Here is a 22593-nt window from a genome sequence, read left to right on the forward strand (position 1 = left end):
ATGTGATATTATCATTGCTGTTTCTAAGCTTGAACAGCCTTCCTGCTTGAAGGCATGGGTGGATATAGACCAGAAACTGTGCCTTAATTAATACCTCAGTTCATGGTGAACATAATTAGTTAAATCCTAACTCCATAGCCTGTTGCACTTGGGACTTACTGTATAATTGATTAAACAAGTACCTGTCAGCTTTATCTGGTGGATACTTGTGGAGTTATAGTGATAGACAGCAGAGAGAGCAAAGCAACCGATTTGTACAGTAACTATACTGAAAATAAATTATGAAACTTCATTAGCCTCTCTATAGACGAAGTTTTAGAAAAATGCAAGCTAGTTGAGTGTTTGCTCAGTAATGCTAGTGGTCACATGTGTCCCACCCACTTTGTGCTCATTTGATCAGTGATGGTTCGTATGACTACAATTTCCATGCAGTACATTGGTACTGTATAGTAAGGGATTTCCTACTTTCCTGCCATATATCACTGCCTCACCTTTCCTTCAAGATGACTTGGTAGTAAGCCTTAATTAATGTGCATTTAGAGTGATCCCCAAACTTCTGACTAACTGATGCCTTCAGCCAAGCATAACTCTAATACTACAGGCTTGATTTATTCACTGTTCGATATCACTTAGGTGAAAAGGTGTGACTTGCCACATAGTGATTTGCAATCAATGCCACCCAGAGTAACAGTTGAACTGACAGATTAGTCGTAGGTTCAATTGGTTGCCTGGGATAGTGCTTACCTTTGCCCCTGTATCTACCTTAAACATGACTTTGAATATCAACAGTGGAGAGCCATGTAGAATCTGCCATTCCATGAATCTGCAATGCATCCATGGATATCAATATCTCTGTGTCTGAGGTTTCATTGTCATCAGTAATGGTATAAATTTTCTATGAAGTGATTGGTGTCTTGAAAAGTTATGTGAACTGTTGTAAGCTGACTTCTACTATGGCAAACTGGAACATTATAGCTAAATTAAACAATTTCGATTTGTAATGCACGTTAACGTGTTGCCCCTGGTGGGCTTTGGTAATTAATTAGTAATAGAAACCTTTTGCAAAACGGTTGCAATCATTGTTAAATAAAAGTACACCATTACATTGTGATAACAATATATTGTCCACCAATAATTTTTGCTCATTCATTCTATGAATTTGTGTATGTCTTTTTTACACTGTTAGGCAAGACCTTCTTCAATCCACGAGTGCAATATCGTAGTCAGCTCAGTTATGTTGGAAGGCTGAAGGCTTGTGTGCTAGATTGGGGTGGAACTGTGATAGACTGTGGAGTGTTTGCTCCTGCTGTGGGATTTGTGGAAGTTTTTAAGCAGGAAGGTGTTCCTATTACCATGGATGAAGCAAGGGGCCCAATGGGCATCCACAAAAGGGTAATTTGGTTAATTTCATTGTATGTATGTGTGAGCACTATCTTAACTGTTGGTAGACTAATGCACTGCTACTTATAGTTTGTTCACGTTGAGCTGATACAAGAATGGGTTTTCAAGATAATTAATGATGACCGTTAAGGTGTGAAGGGTAGACATGTGTGCTTTGGCTTCATGCAAGTTTGGCAAAAACCATACCACATGGTTTTATGATTTCTTCACACAGTAAATGTATGGTGAATGCTTTGATGGGTCCTCTATAAAATGTCTGACATTGATGAAAAGATTTTTTGCGGGTCAAGTAATATTGCATATGAGTCAAGTTTCAAGGTCTTGTGTAAGGAGTTATTCAATGATTTTGATGTGTCAGCTCAGCATGAAATGTACTATAGAGGTTCATGGCTCAAAATAATATGTTCACGCTATCTTCTGACCCTGGTACAGTACAACACGGCTCAAAATAAATTGTGGTATGAATCAATCAAGCTGTCCCAGATCGTGCCAGTGAGGTGGGCTGGCATAGATACTATATGAATCCATTTGGGATGCCAACTAGGGTTGACAACAATAATAATAATTTGCATTTGTTGGCCACACAGCAAGTATATTCTATACTCTAAATCAAACACTCCAGTCATGTTCTTTACAAGTGTTTTTGCTGTTGTCACATATCATATACAGTGGTCCCTGGCCATCAATTATATATCCAAATGTTCTGTTATCCAAACTGTGGAAGTGACTGTTCTATTAGAGTATTTTGCCTAAAGTGTATCTTCTATTAGAATAACTGAGCTCTGTATATAAATGTGTGGGCTTCGTTTTTCCAAGATTTTCCATTATCTGACCACACCTAGGGCCTAATGAGTTTGGACAATGGAGGGACCACTGTAATGTATAGGAGATGCACACGCTCTTGTATCTGAAAAGCGTGGTACATGCGATGTAACGTAAAGTTGACTTCACCAATGGTTATTAGAGGCAGTTTTAAAAATAATTGAAGGTGTGTAGAAAGTAAAGACTCCTTAGTGACATAGATAAGTTGATCTATTAATAAGCAAACTTTTTTACTACTTTTTTACAAAAATATTTAGCTGAATGTGTGACTCATTCTACTTACTGAAGCTTGACAACAACATTCACCATGTATATAATACTGTTAATATGCTGATTTTGCAATGTTTGCTTGCTTACATTATCTAGTAGAATGCCCAATGGTTTGTTTGACTGTTCTTTAAATTTGTATGGTTTCAAGAATTCAGTACTGTGTGTGACGTTCTGCAGACAATAGTAACTCCCATGATAAGTCTATACAGTGGAACCTCAGTTAACTGGACCCCACTTATCCAGATTCTCTGCTAACCAAACTACAGAAATGACTGCTCTATTATAGTAGTGACTGTTCTATTAGGGTATTTGAAACACTGATATTTTAAAAATAATTCTTTATGCTATATTTATACAGTTTCAAACTTTTCAGACTTATGGACCACCCCTGGTCCCAAGGGGTTCGGATAACTGGGGTTCCACTGTACTAGTTAGCTAGCATATTAACATAGTGTTTGTACTTTGCAGGTACACATCCAAAGAATCACAGAGATGGATTCAGTGAGGGAACGGTGGTATCAGAAACATGCTCGCTTTCCTAATGACTCTGATGTGTCTCGAATGTATGACAAGTTTGTCCCCATACAGTTAGCTTGTTTAAGGGATTATTCCACTATGATAACAGGTACACTATATGTCCATATGTACCTGTATTAATACTTAGTGCATACGTACAGTATATGTACCATGGCCTGACTGTTAAAAAGGGTGTGTCTATGGTAACCAAAAGGCTGATATGTGGTGCGGCCAAGAATGAATGTTAATCTAACAATAAGTAAACAATTGAGGAACAGCAAATTTAATCATAAGTTGTGAGTGCAATATACAGTCTTTGGAATTGTGACTTGTTTCATTGTAGCACGCAGTTTTATCTTTTATCCAATTGCAAAACAGCAAACTAGGCAGGTTTTTAGTTAGTGGGTTACAACATTTGGTCACAAATATTTACTTTTGAACCCTTTTCTTACTAAAGGTCCTGAAAGTATTCATCAGATAAGGCTGAAACTTTTAGTTTTCCCCTCGAGACAGCAAAGAAGTCATCAAAAGAAATGAAAAACCACTTGGCAGATCACTATACAGTATTTAGTAGTATTACCATTCCTTCTTGCATGGCTGCACATTTCTCAGTTGCCAGTTGCTTTACTTTCTTTTGCATTTCAATGAATCAAATATAGTAAAGGTAAGTTGGTAAACTATTTGTAATTTAGAAACTTTATATACAGTACAACTGTAAGTACTCCATATTTTAATAGTAAATTTATTTGGGTAAGCACTATACACTTTGCTTGAGTCTCTAGTATCCACCAGCATTTAAAATAATTACTGGACGCCCAGTATCCAAATACATTCAAGCACCTCCTATGGTTGTTTATACACAGAGGAGATACAACACTCTCATGTGAGCACATAGGATTTGTATAGAGCAATTTAAAAAAGCAACTTTAGGAGGGTTTTGTTGAAAACTATGTGCCAATCGGAAGCTTTTTGTATGTGTAATTTAATGGCGCAGTGAACCCCACCGCACACCAGTGGTTTACTATTAGTATACAGGGAAATTGTAGACGTCATCACATGATGAAGAGCTTATTGCACAAAACAAAAGGCAAATGGCAACAATGAATGAGAATAGCGCTGGAAATTGTATCAAAGGTCTAGTCAAAAAATGGCATTAACTGAACTCTTTTTGATAGCATTTAATGTGGGTCATACCTCCTCTGGTTAATACATGTTAGGTAATGTCAATTGCTTCAGGTTTTTATTATATTGATCGGCTGGCCATGGGTTGTGGGAGTTACAGCTGCTAACTTCTTATATCTGTCATACACCACTCCTACTAGTATTTTCCAATACACCTGTAAAATAATATGATGGAAGAAGTTGAAAAGTAAAATCTTTTGGCTTCAAAAAATGATACTGCAGTGCATGTAAAAAAGCCATTATGTGACAGAAACAATTGTTTAAGGTTTGTCTACATGATGTAGTATGAAAGTATGAAAAGAGAATAGTTTGTCGGTATTATCAAGTTGCGGTGAGAATTACCAAACTGATGTTGTTCATAACTCATGCATTACTCACTGCGCTAACTTTCATGAGTTTATATTTGTTACATTTATGAATGTTGCTGAAGGCACCAAGCTGAGAATAATCGGTGATTATAAAATCTCACTGTTGTCGTGCATTATTCGAAATACAAAAAATTAAAGCCTGGATGCCCTTTCTATGCAATTTACATGATAAGCAGTGTGTGTTTTTTACAATTACTGTAGGTGCTGTTGAAACTATCCATAAGCTAAGAGAAGATTATGATTTGAAGATTGGTTCTACCACTGGATTTGTACGATCCATGGTTGACATATTGTTAGAAGAATCAACTAAGGCTGGTTACAACCCTGACATCACCATTGCAGCTGATGAAGTACCTCAGGTAATTTTAGTGAATGAGGAGATACATAGTTGTATTTGCTATGCTACTCACTGAACCAGTATGTTTTACCCATTTTTTATACGGACGTAAATTTTGAAGGTTGTAGAAGGAGTAGCTATGCTGCACTTAAAATGAAGCATGCTTTGAGTCTTTTGGTCCATTGTCACAAGTGTTACCAATTGCTTTTAATTCTTCAAAGCGATTTTTCAGTAACGAATGGGATCCCTCTTAGACACTATTCCAATGATTTAATCCTGTTTCAAATTTGTGCATATTTTGTTACATAGTACACAATTAGCATTACATGTACAAGTAAATGTACAAAGTAGGACTGAAATAGACCTTAAGCTTACAATTTGACACAGGCTTATACATGCATGCTTGCACACATGCAATTTGGTTGCTTTGTGTAGGCAAGACCTTATCCCTACATGATGTGGTTAAATGCCATCAAACTTGAGGTGAGCCCTATTGAAGCCATTGTCAAAGTGGACGACACCGTTGATGGAGTGAGAGAGGGATTACACGCAGGATGTTGGACTGTGGGAGTTGCTAAAACAGTAAGTATCACTATCAACTTTGAGTGTAAATGTTGTACCTTTATGTATAGGTAGGTGGCTGTGAAAGGTATTAGTGTATAGAATATAGATGTCTCCATTGGGGAAATTTATAGTAGGCCCTTATAGAGAGGTGGCCTTTCTATATACACTTTGGTATATCCACAAAATTCTTGAATAAGTTGTAGCTGTTATCATGATCAAATTTCAGTAATCATGGTACGTAGTTTAAGCATACTAAATTTTCACTGTAGATGGATCAGTTTTCTCACCAACTTCTAGTCCAGTCACTGTATACATTTCCCATGGTCACAGAAACACTTGAGGCCCAGTTCATTAGCTATTGTGTCAGTTATAATTTCACAACCTGACCATTAGATCAAATATTTTTCATTGTGGTTATATAAAATATTTATTGTGTGTTGTTACACAGGGAAATTATATGGCACTTAATGAAGATGCAATCAATGCCCTCAATGTAGAAGACTACGAGAAAAAGCTTAGTAAAGCCTACAGCATTCTAAGTGATTCTGGAGCTCATTACGTTGTGGACAGTGTAGCTGATTTACCTCCAGTTATAGCTGACATCAATCAACGTCTCAGTAGAGGTGAAAAACCTTGACAGAAATTTTATAATATTTTGGAAATACACATGTACATGTGTACAGATAATTTTAAATCACAACTGTCTGCATAGTCAAATAGTGCTGCTGCATTTGAATCGATCATGAGATATACTACAATATATAGAAGTGTACTATTTTAATGGTCTCCATTTTCCATCAGTTTTACATTAATACAGCCCTCCTGGTGGTACCTTACTTCCAATGCTTTTCTACAAATTCTACACATAAAATGATCATAGCAATACTGTTTATGTAGAGCCAACATTTTTTCCAAATTCCAGTCTTTAAAGAAATTAGAATACAGCACTTCGTCATTTTCAATTTGATTAATATATTCAGCCAATTGCCTTGGAGTATAGTCAGGAGCATAAATAATTGTGTGGTTTCCAGGAATGTAATCAAATACTGAACGGTCTCCATAGTATATTGGAATAATGCCAGTGAGTAACCCATGAAAGACCTTTTCTGTGACATATTCTGATTCAACAATATTTTCAAATGCTAAAATATATTTGTAGTGTGATTTTCTTAGGAACTCCAGCTTCTTGTCTTCCCAGTTTCCATGTCTTCTAGTCCTAGAAAACCGTGAAGGTTTTTTACGATAGCATTCACCGAGTTGGTCAATTGCTATGTGTTCCATCAATTCTGTTATGTAATTGTTTCTCCACTCAACTTTACAATTAGATATCAATCCAATAATTTCCCTTCTACCTGTTGGTATCTGTGGTTGTCCCATATTGTACAGTTGTAATGCTCTGTCTCTTTCACATATGAAAGGTATGGGTATATTAGAAGTACGGTGATAGGACACTTTTACATCATGGTGATAGTTAGGTGGGAAAAGTACGTCAGGGCCACCTTCTGGCTCCATTGTGAATGAAATAACAATTTGTTTTGGGTGTTGCTTGATAAAATTTAAGTCACTATGAGCACCATAAAACAAAATTCCATCTGTGCATTTGTCATCTAGTTCATATGTACAAACCCCACCACCTGGCAAGGGGGAACACTTTTCTGAAGCTTTTTTGTATGCCATATATAAACCTATCATCCACTTTTCATTTAGCCACTGAAAAGAATCCATGTATATAGTCAGGTTTTTAACATGAAGTTGACAACTAGAACTACTTGGTTGAGATACTCTACTTAGACGGTTCACTGAACATCCAACTAACTTATCTTCAGATAGTACAGGTACTTCTAGCTTCTTCAATGGCAAATTGCCAAAGTGATAGAATGATATCAGAACAGTCACAATGATAGCAGTGATCAGAAATGAAGATACTGTACCAACTATAAAAAAAAGCTATTATTGACATACATTGTACACAGTATACTGTACTTTATGTAGGGGGATCAAAGTACTAAAGTGTACTGTATTTTTTCCATACAATACTGCAATGGTAAGTACAGTACAGTTACGTGGAAGATACAGTGTAATTTTATTCTACAAAATCTACTCAAACACAGCACGGTCAATAACATTGCAAATTGCTATAACTATCTAGCTGTTCAGCTTGTTCTATGACTAGATAGATAGTAAGGGTACTTCCTGATAGTCTGATGGTTAAACATTGCTGAACAGTTTGAGTACTTGAAATGAACGTTACAAAAAAGTACAAAGTATCCCTTAAACCACTGCCTATGCTTGTGTGTAAAGCTCACTGCCACAACAGGACTTGAAGGTGTGTGTCTTCCAACTTATACAGATGACATGCCCACAGCATACTGTACTCTTCATACGGCAGTGCTCTAAGTAACAAGTAGAGTGGAGTGTATTATGCAGTGTAAAGGTAAGTAATATGCAGCGTAAAGCTTGAATATTTGAAGGAAAACTTAAGATTGAGTATAATAAAATTTTATCAAACAAAACTTTAAGGAAGGAATGGTGTCTACTGATGACTTATGTGGATTTAGTAGATGGTAGAAACACCTAAAGTATGAAAGTAATAGGAATCATCACTTGAGATCAGTAAGATACTTTAATAAAGTAGTCACCCTAATAACAACAGCTACATACAATATTCTAATAAAACAAAAATAGGCACATACATTATGTGAAGTGAACACATGCACTTGAACATGCGTGGTAATCTGTTATGTATCTCTGCCACACAATTGCAAGACAGTTTAGAATAGTTGCTTCACTGTTCAACATTGCGATAAAAGTATTGAATACAGTGTACAGTAGCCCTATGTCTGATTGTATTCAGTATGAAGGGATCTATGAAGTGACTAATGTATTGTCATTACAACCCGCCTAAGTATGATAGATCACAAAAACATAAATTGATTTACAGTGTTAGTTCCTCAGCTAGCACTGTTTGTTCACAGCAGCGACTTGTTCACTTTGAAGAGATGAAGCAACGCCTGTATTGCCATACAATCAACCTGATTATGAAACCTGGACACAAGCTGTTGAGTAATGCTCCTCAGCTGCTTGTTTCTGGTGCTCAGTACATATAAGTAAAAGTTAAACATTTTAAAAATTAATATAAGGACACGCTTACATCTTGTACACAAACTTAAGCAAACAATGGATAGGAACAAAGAGTTCACAAAGGTATGTAAACTACTTGTGACTTGTTTGTAGCTGAACTCTTTACATGGTGACTTGTTTGTAGCTGTACTTTACAGGAACCTTGTTTGTAGCTGAAGTCTTTACAGGGCAACATCAACGTATGTAGATGAACTCTCTCTACAGGATGACTTATTTGTAGCTGAACTCTCTACATGGTCACTTGATTGCAGCTGAATTCTCTACAAGATGACTTGCAACTTACTAAATATTCTAATAGGGTGATTGCACTATTAGAGTATCTTGATGCATAGCTGGTTTTCGCAGTATAACAGCTTTTTTTTTTTTTTTTAATTGTGAACCACTGAAATATCATTTAAGTGTACTAACTTGAATGGAGTATGTGTTTGCAGATTTTGTAAAATTTGTGGAAAAAGAAGAAATAGAAGGAAAAACGAAGAAAAAAACCCAAATCTTTGCCTTGCTCATATCTCAGAGGTGATTTCCTTCAAATTTGTTTGTGGACTCCCCCACCTGGCGGGAATCTTTACAGAAAAATTAGTTGGTTAAGGGATCATGGAACTATGGTACCGCTCAAATATAATGCTGTCTCACAAGAGTGCGAGTGATCAAAAATCTTGCTAATTAAAGGGCATGGCACGCTTTTTGCTTGCAAGTATTCATCCCCAACCAAAACGGAATGAATACTTGCAAGCAAAACGAATGCCACGTCCTTTAATCAGCGAGTGTTTTAACCAATTGCACTCTCACGAGACGACATTGCATCTGAGCGGTACGTGTACCATACATATGCGTAAAATCATGTTTTTTTCCCCTTCCTGTCAATATACCAATGGTGTGGCTTCTTGGGCCGTATGACATACTGCTGTGTGTCTTGATGTTTTCAGTTGTAAAAGATGTACATATCCTCTATTGCACGTGTGTTATCAAAATACATGCAGTAGTTTTTTTTTCTGCTATGATAAATATCTGATTGAGATTAACAAATGTCAGTAACTCAGAAACCCTCCCATGTATGATGAAACAAGGATTTCTGAACTCCCTATGAACAGGTGAACACGATGATGCCCAGGATTTATCCATTGGAGTTATAATTCACCCACTAGTGAGGCTTATATTTTTTTCTGGAATTTGCATTTTTACCCACTGATTTTAAATGTGTTTGTTTTATTACTGTGCACAGATCAATGGTTTGGTCACAATGAAGATTGACCATTTGTTTAATACAAGAGCTGCAACTAACAGATACGGACGGATATGAGACAATGAAATTATGGGAGTTGCAAAGTATTGTAAGTCTTTATAACCATACCTGGTACCTTTGCTTTAATATTGTACTAATTAAACAGCTATAAAATGACTAAAAAAATTGATGTCATAGAAAGTAACACTTCAAAATATGATAGTCCCCCAAACAAGGAATCTGTGTGACGTCATTATGGAAAACGCTTATTGACACTGACTGTTGGTGTCAATAAGTGCCACCAAAAGCTAGATACTGATCAAGCAACTCAACCACCAAACACACTAGTTGTAAGGAGGTTGTTTGGTGTGTTCAAGGCAAGCTAGGGTTGAAGGGAGTGAAAAGGCCAACCCAAGCTCACCAGAAAACCTCTTAGGGTCAAGTTCAGCCTTGGTTTCTTCTTTACCAGTCTTCTTAATGGTTGTAACTCAGTGGACTGGACTGGAACACTGGACTGGAGACTACTGGACTGACACATTTTTTGAATTTACACGTGCTACGGTTGGATTTATTAAATGTCACTATAGTATGTTCATGTTGAGCTGAATCCTCAAAAACATTTAATAACTCATGGATGCAATTACACACTATCTTGAAATTTGGCTCATTTGTAGTACTGCTTGACCCGCTAAAAATATTTCAAAATCTTTTTGTTCAAATGTTTGATATAATAATTACGGCCGATCAATTTTCACAATACATTTCCTAAGGGAAGCCATATAAATACAGTGTCCATTACAGCCCTTTCCTGAACTTGCAATGGAGCCAAACCATACGTGTGTGTTGTTGACACCTTTGCTGTTACCAATAATCATCTGGTTGGCTGAAATGTTAACTCTGTTGAGAAAAAATCCACTTTTAAATTTTAGCTGTTTTTCAGGATTCAGCTCAACGTGAACATACCGTATAGTGGGAAATTTTTGAAAGGTTAAATATTCGAAAAATTCGAAAATAACAATGTGTTTTCGAAAATATTTTTTCGAAAATAGTACATCCCGGCTTTGAAATGACAATCAAAGAAAGTATAGCTAGGTATATATATGAATGATTTTTGCGAGTGCATGCATGCATAGTTTCAATATCAGCTAGCAGGGGTGGATCCAGACTTATGGAAAGGGGGGGGTCAAAAATGAACTGAGGCACTACATTGTCTCTGGTTTGATAAGGTGAGATCAAAAAAAAAAAAAAAAAGGGTCATAGCCAACTGACAATAACTTCCCACCTCACCAACCACGCATTTATAGCTGATAAAGTACATAAAAATCTTTAAATAGTTCACTACACACTGTTCAAATACTGTGACTGCTTTATTAGAGTGACTGCTCTATTAGAGTATCTCGCTCTTGGTATACTAAAAATTTTTGGAGGGGGGTCAAGAGCCCCCTTTGAGCCCCCCCTGTATCCGCCCCTGTCAGTTAGCTATATAGGCCTAATGTATTAGTCTATAGATAGGCACTGGGGCACACACAAGTAGCTAGCCATATAGCTATAGCTACCAAGCGCGCACATATTTATTTATTTATTGTTAATCAGCAGGACCCTCCAGGGGTATAATGCTGATGTGCAATTACATGTGTACAATTTCAATTAGTTACTTAACTATATAAGTATGTACAATTACGACAAGTTACTTAATTATATACATATGTACAATTACAAGAACTAAACTATAAAAATATATACAATTACGATAAGTTACTTAACTATATACATAGAAGGGGCTAATTTTTGCTTAAATTCTTCAACACAGTCAGTCTCAATAATCTCATCATCTAATCTATTCCATTCTGGTATAGTTCTTGGGAGGAAGGAATATTTATATACATCAATTCTTGATTGGTAAGGTACTAGTTTAAAGTTGTGTGAGTGAGCACGAATGACACCACGAGTCTTGAAGCCTATAAGAGCTTGAGAGACCAGAAATTCAGTTACTAGGAAAGACTATAATTATCAGCAAACATCTATATGGGCTGAAAACACCATGCATGTACTTAGCTATGGCTCAATCCGCAGCTCGATCTGCAGGCCTCTGAGGCGAAGTCCGCCAAGCAACACGGTTCAACCTACGAATTAAGGAAGACCCTAGGGTAGCTAGACGAGATTCTATCAAAGCTAGATTGGGCATTTATCTAGCTATACTGAACAATCAAAGCAGCTATGTATGTGATGAACGCAACCATGCACTGTTAGTTTCCTCCGTGAATTAATTATCTGCGGTGCGGTAAAGAGGCATTGTTTCGAAAATATTTTTTCGAATTTCCAACCAAGCACTCTTTCAAAAATTTAACCTTTCGAAAATTTCCCGCTATACGGTACTATAGCTAAGGGCCTTCAGGGAAACTTCAGCCTGCTGAGCTGAGCAGTGGAATAAGTGAAAACTCTCTACTAAGAGTTTCACTACTTCTTATTATCCTCTACAGCACTTATACAGTCCTTACTATTGTACTGCACGGAATGTCTATTGTGCTGCACGGAATGTGATAGCAATGGTTACCCAAAACTCAACTTACCGATGATATCCGAGAATAAAATAGAGTGATGCAGACCATCTGAGACACAAGCCACCTGTCCTAGGACAATCTATCTTACCTAACTTCCTTCCAATCATTACACAACTGTAGGTTTTTTTCTACCATCATGATAATTGTTACATGTGCAAGCTGGCCTATGTGACTAGTATATGTGACTGAATTTATTAGAATTGCATCGTACAAGCTTACTGCTATCTCCTCCAACACTTAATCATTGGTTAACTGTTAACTATTGCTATCACATTCCCTGATGCATAACAGCAAGAAGTAGTAAGACTATATAAGCGGGGCAGAGTTATTGCAGTGCTCCATATTCCATCATTTAGTAGTAGGTTGTTCCTGAAAGCCCATAGCTAGAAAAACTCAATAAATCCAATCTTAAACAAAAACATATTAGTCCAGTCCAGTGATTAGTTACACCTTTTCTTAATAAAACATCCTGGACAGAAAAGAAGGAAAGTGGGTAGCTGGCAATGGTTGAATGGTAGGTTGGTGTCAATAACTTCGGCAAATATTAAATACCGAATCTATGGTGACAAGTATATCTAGATTAGGCCTCTTATTGCTAATTTTATGTTTCAGATCAGAAGTTAGACAATGCAGGAGGGCAGCTCATTATTCATTATAGACTAACATGCACCTGACTGTTTTACTAGAGTTAGCTGATTGTTCTATTCAAGTATCTTAATATTATTATCTGAACTTATTGAGTAGTGAAAGGGTTCATACTGTTTTTCATCAGAAAATTCCAAATGTAGAGTGCGGGCGGCCATCCGTAGTATTTGCCACATAGCTAGCTAGGCTTATTTTCATACCTTACTCTCCAGGGCCTGATACTCTCTGCATAACAGGCAATTTCCTAATTTAGCTGATTCAACATAGCTAGTTTGGCAACTATATCCTCTTTAGATGTAGCTACATATTACAGTCGTCCTTTAATATGTCATATGATCAGCTCCACTCAAGGATCAACTTTTTACTTGTAAATTTCATTCAATCTTTCACATTCTCTTGGCTAGCTAAACAATGTGCAAGATAGCTACTGTATTACCGCAGCAATCTTGAAAACTGAACTGCGCATGCAGATCCTCAATATTTGGTTAATCAGATGAAATAATGGTAAATTAAACCGTTATGGGTAAATATGTGTGGCAGAAAATACATGTGGCAAGGGGTGACATGTAGGCATTCACTGTAGGTAGATCTGCGACCGCAGTCAAAGTCTTGAAATTTCGCTTTGACCTGTGACTAAGAGCCTTTTTCAATCTTTGACCGGTGACCAAGCGACGATATTTCAGTACTTTTCGATCGTGAGTTGGAAATTTTCACCCTTGACCGTTGACTTGGCACGAATTTGGCTTTGACTTAGACTGCGGTTGCAGATCTACGTACAATGAGTGCTTGTGTATCACCCCCTTGATGTGGGCGCTGATGAAAAACAGAAAATTATTAATGATGAAACTCATAATACAAATTTACAAATTTAGGCGGTCAATATCTGAAACATAAAATTAACAATATAAGGCCACTCCAAGAAATTCCTTGTTTCCAACCTAAAAAATACATGCGCGCTCACCCCCTAAATTTGTCTAAGTTACAGGTAAGAATACAGTAGAAATATTTAAACTAAGAACCCGAACAGTGAAATGCTAGCTAAATGGGCTTTCTGATTGCTAAACTAGATACTACTATGCAATCACAGGATAAATAATGAATAAAATGTTTAAATGACCATGCGGGAAGAGAATCTACATGCGGGCGGCAAATGGGAAACAATGGTTGGAGTGGCCTAAGTGGCCTTATAGTCGTGTGAACATTTAGGCCACTCCAAGTCATACCTTAGTTTCTGGTCACTCCCTAACCAACAAAAGGATGCGGGCGGGCGGATGATCAGGACTTCAGGACTATAGACTCTTACATATACACCAGTAATGTATACTGTGATGACACACTGTATAGTATTATTATTTGCACAATTTAGCAGATTCATGTTGATTTTATATTTAGTCAAGCTTAACAAACAGCATAAGTAGTTATACTTCTGCAAAAATGCACTAGGAAAGTTGTTGATGGATCATGGCTAGCTACACTGCTTTAAAACAACTGAGCACAACAATATATAGCTAAGCACTATAGGAAATGTATTGCCCATGTAGCTTTGCAACTGAAATGCCTCAATAGGTATGTCAGGAAAGTAGCTATATCACTATGATTTATCAGCTAATTTGTTCAAATGATCTAAAATGAAATTACACATCAGAAACTCCTTCATTCAAATGTGAACTCTTGTTGTAAACCTTGAGAAAAGTAACTGTCAAAGTTTTGAGTCATTGGGTGCTCCAGGTTAGTGTTTTTCAGTGATCATGTGGGAAAGTTGATGTTTTAACTAAGGGCTTCTACTTGCCAATCTTGGACCATACAATTTTAGTCGTCCAGGGGCAGATCCAGACTTTTAAAAAGGGGGGTTCCACTTTGAAATTGCAACTTTAGCCTAGCTGTGTAAGTTGTCACCTGTTGACAATAGCTGCCACCTCACCAACTATATTTCCTTCCTTATTTATAACTAGATATATAGCTTGCTACACTGCTCCTGAAAAGACTACTGTGACTGCTCTATTAGAGTATCTCGATTTGACTGCTCTATTAGAGTATCTCGAGTGAGAGAGGCTTTTCAAAAGGGGGGTTCCATGGAACCCTTGGAACCCCCCTGGATCCGCCCCTGTCGTCCAGTGGAAAAGTTGAAGTTTGAGCACGCAGAATGTTACCAGCTTTCCGTACCAGTGTTCATTGGTAAGTAAGTCGAAGTTTGGAAGAATCACTAGGCTAATCAACATATGAATTATATTCTTATGTAACTTTTAAAGCTATGGCCTATCTGATGCTATTAAGTTAGTGGTTAATGCTACTCAAGCTACTGGTAACAGAAGCAGCATTAATTACAGCTATATAATCAAGGACAAAACTAGTCAGAAACATTATTTATTAGTGCGGCATATATACCTAACTGTAGTTAAGGGTAGTATGACTACTCTATTAGAATCCCTGACTGCTCTATTAGAATATCTCGATCTTTTGCAGCAAAAAAATCGGTCTCTTGCTGGGTCACGTGCACTTAAGTGTCGTATATTATAATAGTCCTCATAAACTGGGGTTCCAGGTTTTCCATACGGGCGGGTGACCAGAAACTAAGGTTTGACTTGGTGTGGCCTTATAACACTTCGTAGACCAAGCGAGTCTCTTTCGTTCTACACTGAACCACTGAGAATGGCTGTAGCCTTTACACCAGAGTTCACAAATGTCTAATCTGACAAGGAACAGTTGCTAACAAGATTTTGTAGCTTAATTGCGCATGCAATAATGAAAATTAATAACTATGGCTATATATATATATTTTTTTTTTGTTTTTTTTTTTGTTTTTTTTTATGGCTATATTGTACAGATATAGAAATACATCTCAGAAGACACACAACCTCACATTTTAGGTTCATGGCTTCTTTTCTTACTCAAAGGCCTTGAACAGAGGCGCCCATACCATGAAAGATACCGAGTAAAAATGCCCACTCAGAGTTCAACCGAAATATTTAGAAGCAAACACGGGCGCCCGGCGTGTTTGATCACGTGAGATTGCTTCTCTATGAGCGCTGTGTCGACTTAGCCCTCGATTTAGTCATGTGCTGGTCCATAAGACTGTTTGGGAGTACCAATAGAATCCAGTGTGGTTATGTTTGTAAAGGTAAATCCGAGTACGTATCAGCGTATGTAATGTATCCGAATGTATCAACTCGTGTATCATATGCGTGTATCATGAGGTGTATCAATATGCAGTATCAGTATGGCCAGACCACTACCTTTTCTTTTACTTGTTCTTTTGTGTCTGAGCGAGAAAAGTCTTTCCTGTCCACACACAAAAGAAGAAAGTAGTCTGGCTATGAGACTAGTATCCGGGGCATTGTTGCCAGCTGTCCTTCAACACCACATTATTTTTTGCATGCACTGTACTATGTGAATATACATGTTATGATTCTCTGGTGTAAAGTTGTAATGAAGAAGATCCATCTTAATTTTTGTATCAAATGGTACCGTAGAAATAATATATGTGATGCTGCCTTTACAGAATAGTCTTACTCCATCAACAGGCAGCCAGATGTTGAATTTTTTTTTTAAACTTGGAATCTTGGCTTGCCTGACCACAGTTGCAAGGCTGTCAAATGAAGCAGCACATGGCCACCATTTTGTACCACAACAATAAACTCACGGATTGATTATCTAAGCTATTAGCTATTCCTGTCAAGCAATGACATAGATTCAACTTTTGTGGCTTGCCTAGATTGCATGTTGCTGGGGATCAAGTCACCACTGGGTCTTTTTAGATTCAAGATTCTGACTCCTGTAATAATAAGTACTTGTGGATAATTGCTTCAACTATCAATAGGTTAGTGGTGAAACAAGGGAGGTCATCTACACCTGTAGCTATACTACTGGACTTTTTATTCCTACTTCAGCATGTCCAGTATAGCCATGACTGAAGTAGGGATAAAAGTCCACGGTGCAGGTGTGCTCCCTGACATGGCCATCCTGCAGCTATGTTCCACCACAGCATTACAAATGAATGGTATGAAAATTACCTCTACAGTCAAACTATGGAAATTAAAAACACAAGCCATGATGCATTACTGTGAATCAACAGCTGTGCAGTAGTGGAAAAAGAATGGGTCACAAAGGAGAACAAAGATAAGTCCATGATGCATGCTTGCAGCTGCTGCCTGTGATAAGTGAAAAAGCATGTCTCAGGCCAAAGCGACATTGAACAGTGAAGAAATCTGCCTAATGTATCAGTTAGTTAGTAAATAAAATTTCAGTGAAACTTGTTGGGTTTGGAGTCACTTTGAAGACATTTGTGGGCTTGACTTTGCCTAACCATTATTGACAAGCTGTCATGAAGAAAAGATGAAGCAGATTTTTTTTTAGCAAGAAAGCCCAAACCTCACTAGAAAGTACTATTGTACTGCATGAACTGTAGTATTAGTCATAGATAAAATTATAACTAAAGGGCAAGGAAATATTAGGATATAAATTTCCCTACTCAAATGTAAAATTTCTAATTTTTCCTTTCATTGTTTGTATTACTTTTTTTGTAATAACATGATTCATTACTGGTGAACCATTGCATACAGCATCAAAGGAAAGAATGGCACCAGAGACATTGTAAAAATTGGTAGTTGGGCGACTGAACGTGCACCCCAGCAGCGTTACTGCGAATATACACCTACGTGGTAGTTAAGAAGAAATGGGAGGACAAAGGTAAGTCTGCATTGTAGTTGTTGCAGTTAGTGAAAGGGCCAAAGTAATGCCAAACATGTTGGCTGTAGACATTAGTAGATAATAAAAGCTAACCAATATTGCCAAACTGTCAAGTAGGAAAAGCAATACTGGTTTTTTGGTAGCATAATTTTGGGTTAGAAAGCCCAAACCTCCATGATCCCTACTACCTTACTGCATGTCACATTTCATATTCAGTTTTTTTTTGTTGGTAGGCATTACATTGCTATTGATTTGCTATTTTTTGCTTCAGTTTGTTTTAATACGACGCAACATTTATCCCTGTCAAAGCAAGAGGCCTGTTCGTAATTACTCTAGCTGCAAAGTACACCAAGAGAATGTTACAATATTTATGGATGCTTTTGATTGGCTGAATAAAAAATGTTTTGTTGACCGCTACATTAAATTTGTAGAAGCAGGTCAAAATTGTCCACCACTTCCAGGAGGTGGAATTTGTACTTTCAGTACAACTGATAAATGTTCTGATGGTATATTGTCTTATGCTGTTCGTAGTGATGTAAATTATCAGAGACAACATCAAGATCAAATAGTGATAGCGTTTACAATGGAATCAGAAAAGGGGCCACATGTACACTTTCCTGACAACTATGATTATGACATAAAGGTATCATACCATAGAGACTCTACAATACCTTATCCATTCTTTTGTGAAGGAGATCGAACCCTGCAGCTTATTACCCGTGGTCAACCACCACTGCCACAGGGTAGATCAAAGGTACTAGGCATGATATCAAACTGTGATTCTGCTTATAGAAATGATTATGTTACTAGCTTAATGGAACATTTAGAAATTGAACAACTTGGAAGGTGCTATCAAACTAAAAAGGTTGAAGTTTCTGACACTAGAAGACTTGCCAACTGGGAAGACAAGAAGTTGGAATTTTTGAAGACTTCTAAATATAAGTATATTTTGGCATTTGAAAACACTGTTGAACCTGACTACATAACAGAAAAGGTCTATCATGGTTTGTTAAATGACATGATCCCCATTTACTATGGCGATTCTGCAATATTTCACTTAATTCCTGGAAATCATACCATACTTTATGCTCCTGACTACACTCCTAAACAGCTTGCAGAATATATTAAAAAAATTGACAATGATGAAAAGCTGTATGCAAGTTTCTTTCAGAATTGGGACCTTAAAAAAATAAGAACACTTCACAATAAGTATTGCAGTGAGCATTTTATGTGCAAAGTTTGTAGAAAAACACTAGAATTGAAATATCATCAGAGAGGTTGCAGTAAACTAAAGTTATAACTGTTAACTGAAAACATGTGTACATGCAACACACATCTGTCCATTGCAAAATATTGTACAAGGATTTCCACTATTTTCATTTGACATGCTTTTCATTGTCTGTCCAATCATATACTATGTAGCTATGCTTAAGTGTATAAAAAATTAGTGACCATCTGTGACTTACTGAAACATTAGCTAATAGCTGCTATATACCTCAAACTGCCATCACCACCTCCATCAGAAGTACAGATGCTCGTAAAACCTAAAATGTACGGTCTGCTGATAAACCAAAACTTGTAAATGTAGTTATTCCACTTATAAAATGATTAAACTGCTGGTTGCAGGTGAAACTGAAAATTTTTACATTTCAGATTTGCATTAGATCACTGCATTGATTCTGAATAATTAATGATGTTGGAGGGTATGAAATACACACCAGATTCATCTTAGCAATACTCTTATCTAATACATGTATTTATATAAAGTAAGCAGTCACACAAATACACATAAAACTTATGTATAAAACACATTATATATAATAAGTATGTAAAATCATTGAAAACATAGTCAAAATTAAAATCTACTATTTTTACTGTACAAAAACCAATAAATCCATTAATTTTGTCAACCTCTGTGTGTAAAAATCTGATGCAAATACAGCTCACAATAAAATCAAACAATTTCCATAGAAGTTTCTGATAAGGAGGAAATCAGAGAGTGTTGGACACTTTTAGGATCATAGTTTCTTTTAAGATTCTCTAACGATTCCACCTCTACTACTTGTGGATTGATTACCTCCACTATGTTTGAAACTAGCTCAGAGAATGTCGGTCGGTCATCTGGATCTTCATACCAACAACTGTACAAAATCTCAAACCTTATAAGAAAAATTACAACACCAGTCACAATTGAATAGGTGCCAAGCAATAAAAACAGTGAAAGAAGAGATGATGGCAGCTATTACAACATAGTTATCTATGTGCTGCTTTTTATATACTTTCTTCAGCCTTCTATGGCGAGTAGTTTTGAAATTATAGCGCTAGAGCAAGATAATCTATTTGTACAGCGACTATACTGAAAATAAACTACAGGTGCTTACATTTGCAGCCATAACTTCTGTTTGCATTACTCTACAATGTTACAATTTGGCTTAAAATGTTCACCATGGATTAGCAAATCAGCCAAGGAATAGCGTTAGCCCTGTAGTCACTTACTCATATGGGTGTGAAGGTGGTTTAGTTGAAGAAATGACGAAGATCTTGCTTACGTTTACCACATTGTAAACAAGCCCACGTGACACACTCATTGTTAGGGCTACAGAAAGAAACAAAGATTTTTGAACTCTTCATGAACAGGTAAATAAGATGATGTATAGTTGTAATTGATTGGAGTCTTCCTTCTCCGAGTAATGGCCCTATAAAAACTTGCTTATTTTTTCTTTGAGCATGCATAATTTTACGAATTATTTCTAAATTTCGATTTTCTCAATGCATATGCTTGTGTGAACAAGTCGGGTTTTTGCTGAGACAGTCACATATGGTATTAATAGTATTTGACTGACTGTTGTATCAGTATCTCGATCTTGTGTATAGAATTTATTTTGGGGGAGGGGTACGTGCCCCCTCCTCTTTGGATCCGTCACTGATATACATACATACGTAATACAAAATTGCAAGTAATATGATCTTACGCACATTGCCTCATCACAAAGTGGTGGTTTACTAAGTCTTTTTCCATGTTCCAGTAATGTAGCAATTTCTGAGTTTTGTACACCTGGATAAGGTTGTCTTCCCAAGCTGAATATTTCCCAACATGTCACTCCAAATGACCACTGATGATGGAGACACACAAAGCACATGCAAACATACAAACATACATACCATATTTCCTCGTATAAAAGCCTGGGCTTTTATTTCCTTCCCAGCATTTTTGACCTGGCCTGTAAACAAATAAGGGTCTTTATTTGAGACCAGGCATTCATTTTGGATTGGTTCGATGTTCAACCAATGCCTGGCGTTTAATCGAATTTGGGTGGTGATAGAACGTAATGGTGTGTTGACTATATAAACAATTGTAGGCAAGGCTGGAAAATAGTTGTGTTGTACATATCTACATGCATGTGGACTCACCTGGACTACCTCACATGATTACTTGTAGTACCTTCATCCCTCAGAGGCTCTAAATTTAAGTATGAAGAAGCCACACCAACAAGGGAAACAATCAATGAATAGTTTAAAATGCGTGGGCGGAACAAATTACAAAACCTGCTTTAAACCAAGCAGGGATAAATAATTTCAACAACTGTGTTGTGTTAGCAATACAACTAATTGTGCTTGTTTGTTTTTACTACAGAACAACGACTGTTCTTGGGTGTGTGGTCTACAATAGAGCGATGGTTTATAAAAACGCGCCGCCAAAAACCAGACTAACAGATTACTGAATCCTTATAATTTCAACACAAGTGACTAAACAAACTAAAATATCTAGGTCCTGTGGAAGCGATTTTTTAAGTTACTGATAGTATAGACGTTTTATTGAACTTTTAGTAGTTTTTTCGGGTGAAACAAGCTCTTTGAAGGCTTGTATCCGAGTCACTGGGGAGAAACACGCCAAAAACGCTTCCACAGGACCTAACAAATTTAATATACAGTATCACTATGCCCCAGAAAAGCCAATAGAGCCTACAACTTTTGCTGTAATTGGCGGCGGAAAAACATGGTAGTGACAGCTGGAGCTGAGCGATGTACGGGCTGGCTTACTTGTGTTACTACAACAAATTGTAGTGATCCACCCACACTGTAGCTACATAAAAACGTTAAATATGAAGGGCTTCACCTTCATTTAAAATTTTTCACGCTGCTAGATTTTATGGGCTTCTCAAAAAGTATCGATAGGCATTCAAAATTTTGAATGATTGCCCGTGACTATACCGTAACCTTAACAGTAGACTCAAGTAATAGCCCGGGCCTATTTGAGACCAGGTGTTTATTTTCCAAAGGTGCTGGAAACCCCCCCGGCTTATAACCGAGACAGGCATTTAATTGAATGCGGCTTTTATATGAGGACATACACTATGTAAGTACGTACATACATACATACATATAAACAATACACTGACACATACAACTTACAATATCTGTCTTTTCATTGCTGATTTTGTCATGTAAACTTTCGGGGGGCATCCACTTCACAGGGACCTTACCAGTAACATTTGATTGCTTATAATAATCTTTAGAGTAGATATCTCTGGTTAAACCAAAATCTGCAATTTTGACTGAGAATTCATCATCCAACCTTGTACGTAGAAATAAACATTTTAATTTCAACCACGCTATGAATGAATCGCATTTTAACAAATACACATGAACATACAGATGTGACCTGTTGAGCAAAAACCTGACCAGTTAGCATAATTGCACATTGGACAAAAAACACATGCAACGAAAATAATTTTATGCATGTTTTGTCTAATACACACAACTGAAATTACCTCTTCATGGAGGGCAAGAATATCTTTGTTTCGTTTCTGTACCACAAAGCAATTATATTTGATTACATTGCAGCAAAATGTAACATAAATTGTCACCATTTCTAAG

The 22593-nt window shown here is 36.9% G+C and overlaps 4 protein-coding genes across 9 annotated transcripts in view; 2 read left to right on the forward strand and 2 right to left on the reverse strand.

Moving 5' to 3' along the window:
* Positions 1–6177, forward strand: part of LOC136260072 (phosphonoacetaldehyde hydrolase-like) — an 8561-nt gene extending 2384 nt beyond the window's left edge. Inside the window, exons 2-6 of the mRNA XM_066053687.1 lie at positions 1187–1392; positions 2962–3118; positions 4761–4918; positions 5332–5478; positions 5909–6177. Coding sequence (XP_065909759.1) covers positions 1187–1392; positions 2962–3118; positions 4761–4918; positions 5332–5478; positions 5909–6097 — 857 coding nt within the window. The 3' untranslated portion in view covers positions 6098–6177. The remainder of the gene's footprint in view (positions 1–1186; positions 1393–2961; positions 3119–4760; positions 4919–5331; positions 5479–5908) is intronic.
* On the reverse strand, positions 6090–16012 carry LOC136260070 (alpha-(1,3)-fucosyltransferase B-like). Its single transcript, XM_066053682.1, has 2 exons — positions 15890–16012; positions 6090–7394 (listed from the first exon to the last, which is right to left on the reverse strand). The coding sequence occupies exons 1-2, from the start codon at positions 15900–15902 to the stop codon at positions 6238–6240; spliced, it is 1170 nt and encodes a 389-aa protein (XP_065909754.1). The 5' UTR covers positions 15903–16012; the 3' UTR covers positions 6090–6237.
* On the forward strand, positions 16013–19110 carry LOC136260071 (alpha-(1,3)-fucosyltransferase 10-like). 3 transcript variants are annotated; one of them, XM_066053685.1, is made up of 4 exons: positions 16013–16147; positions 17949–18358; positions 18408–18469; positions 18526–19110. In XM_066053685.1, exons 1-4 carry the CDS (start codon positions 16084–16086, stop codon positions 19013–19015), a joined length of 1026 nt encoding a protein of 341 aa, XP_065909757.1. In that variant the 5' UTR covers positions 16013–16083; the 3' UTR covers positions 19016–19110. The 3 variants fall into 3 exon arrangements, with proteins under 3 accessions (XP_065909757.1, XP_065909755.1, XP_065909756.1); XM_066053683.1 differs by having other exon boundaries at positions 17949–19110; XM_066053684.1 differs by having other exon boundaries at positions 17987–19110.
* A 296-nt stretch (positions 19111–19406) lies between these two features.
* The window catches only part of LOC136260065 (hepatocyte growth factor receptor-like), a 54424-nt gene continuing 51237 nt past the window's right edge, over positions 19407–22593 (reverse strand). For all 4 annotated transcript variants that reach the window (XM_066053673.1, XM_066053674.1, XM_066053672.1 and 1 more), the window contains 3 exons: positions 22129–22291; positions 20692–20828; positions 19407–19874 (listed from right to left, as the gene is read on the reverse strand). In XM_066053673.1, coding sequence (XP_065909745.1) covers positions 19670–19874; positions 20692–20828; positions 22129–22291 — 505 coding nt within the window. In that variant the 3' untranslated portion in view covers positions 19407–19669. The remainder of the gene's footprint in view (positions 19875–20691; positions 20829–22128; positions 22292–22593) is intronic.

The sequence above is a fragment of the Dysidea avara genome, chromosome 7 (genome assembly GCF_963678975.1).
Source record: "Dysidea avara chromosome 7, odDysAvar1.4, whole genome shotgun sequence".
Lineage (NCBI taxonomy): Eukaryota > Metazoa > Porifera > Demospongiae > Dictyoceratida > Dysideidae > Dysidea > Dysidea avara.

Bases quoted from the DNA above. Each gene is read 5' to 3' on its own strand.
- LOC136260071 (XM_066053683.1), top strand. From the start codon at position 16,084: ATGTGCTGGTCCATAAGACTGTTTGGGAGTACCAATAGAATCCAGTGT. The intron at 16,148-17,948 runs GTAAATCCGAGT...TTTTGTTGGTAG, and splicing joins GTGTGGTTATGTTTGTAAAG to GCATTACATTGCTATTGATT.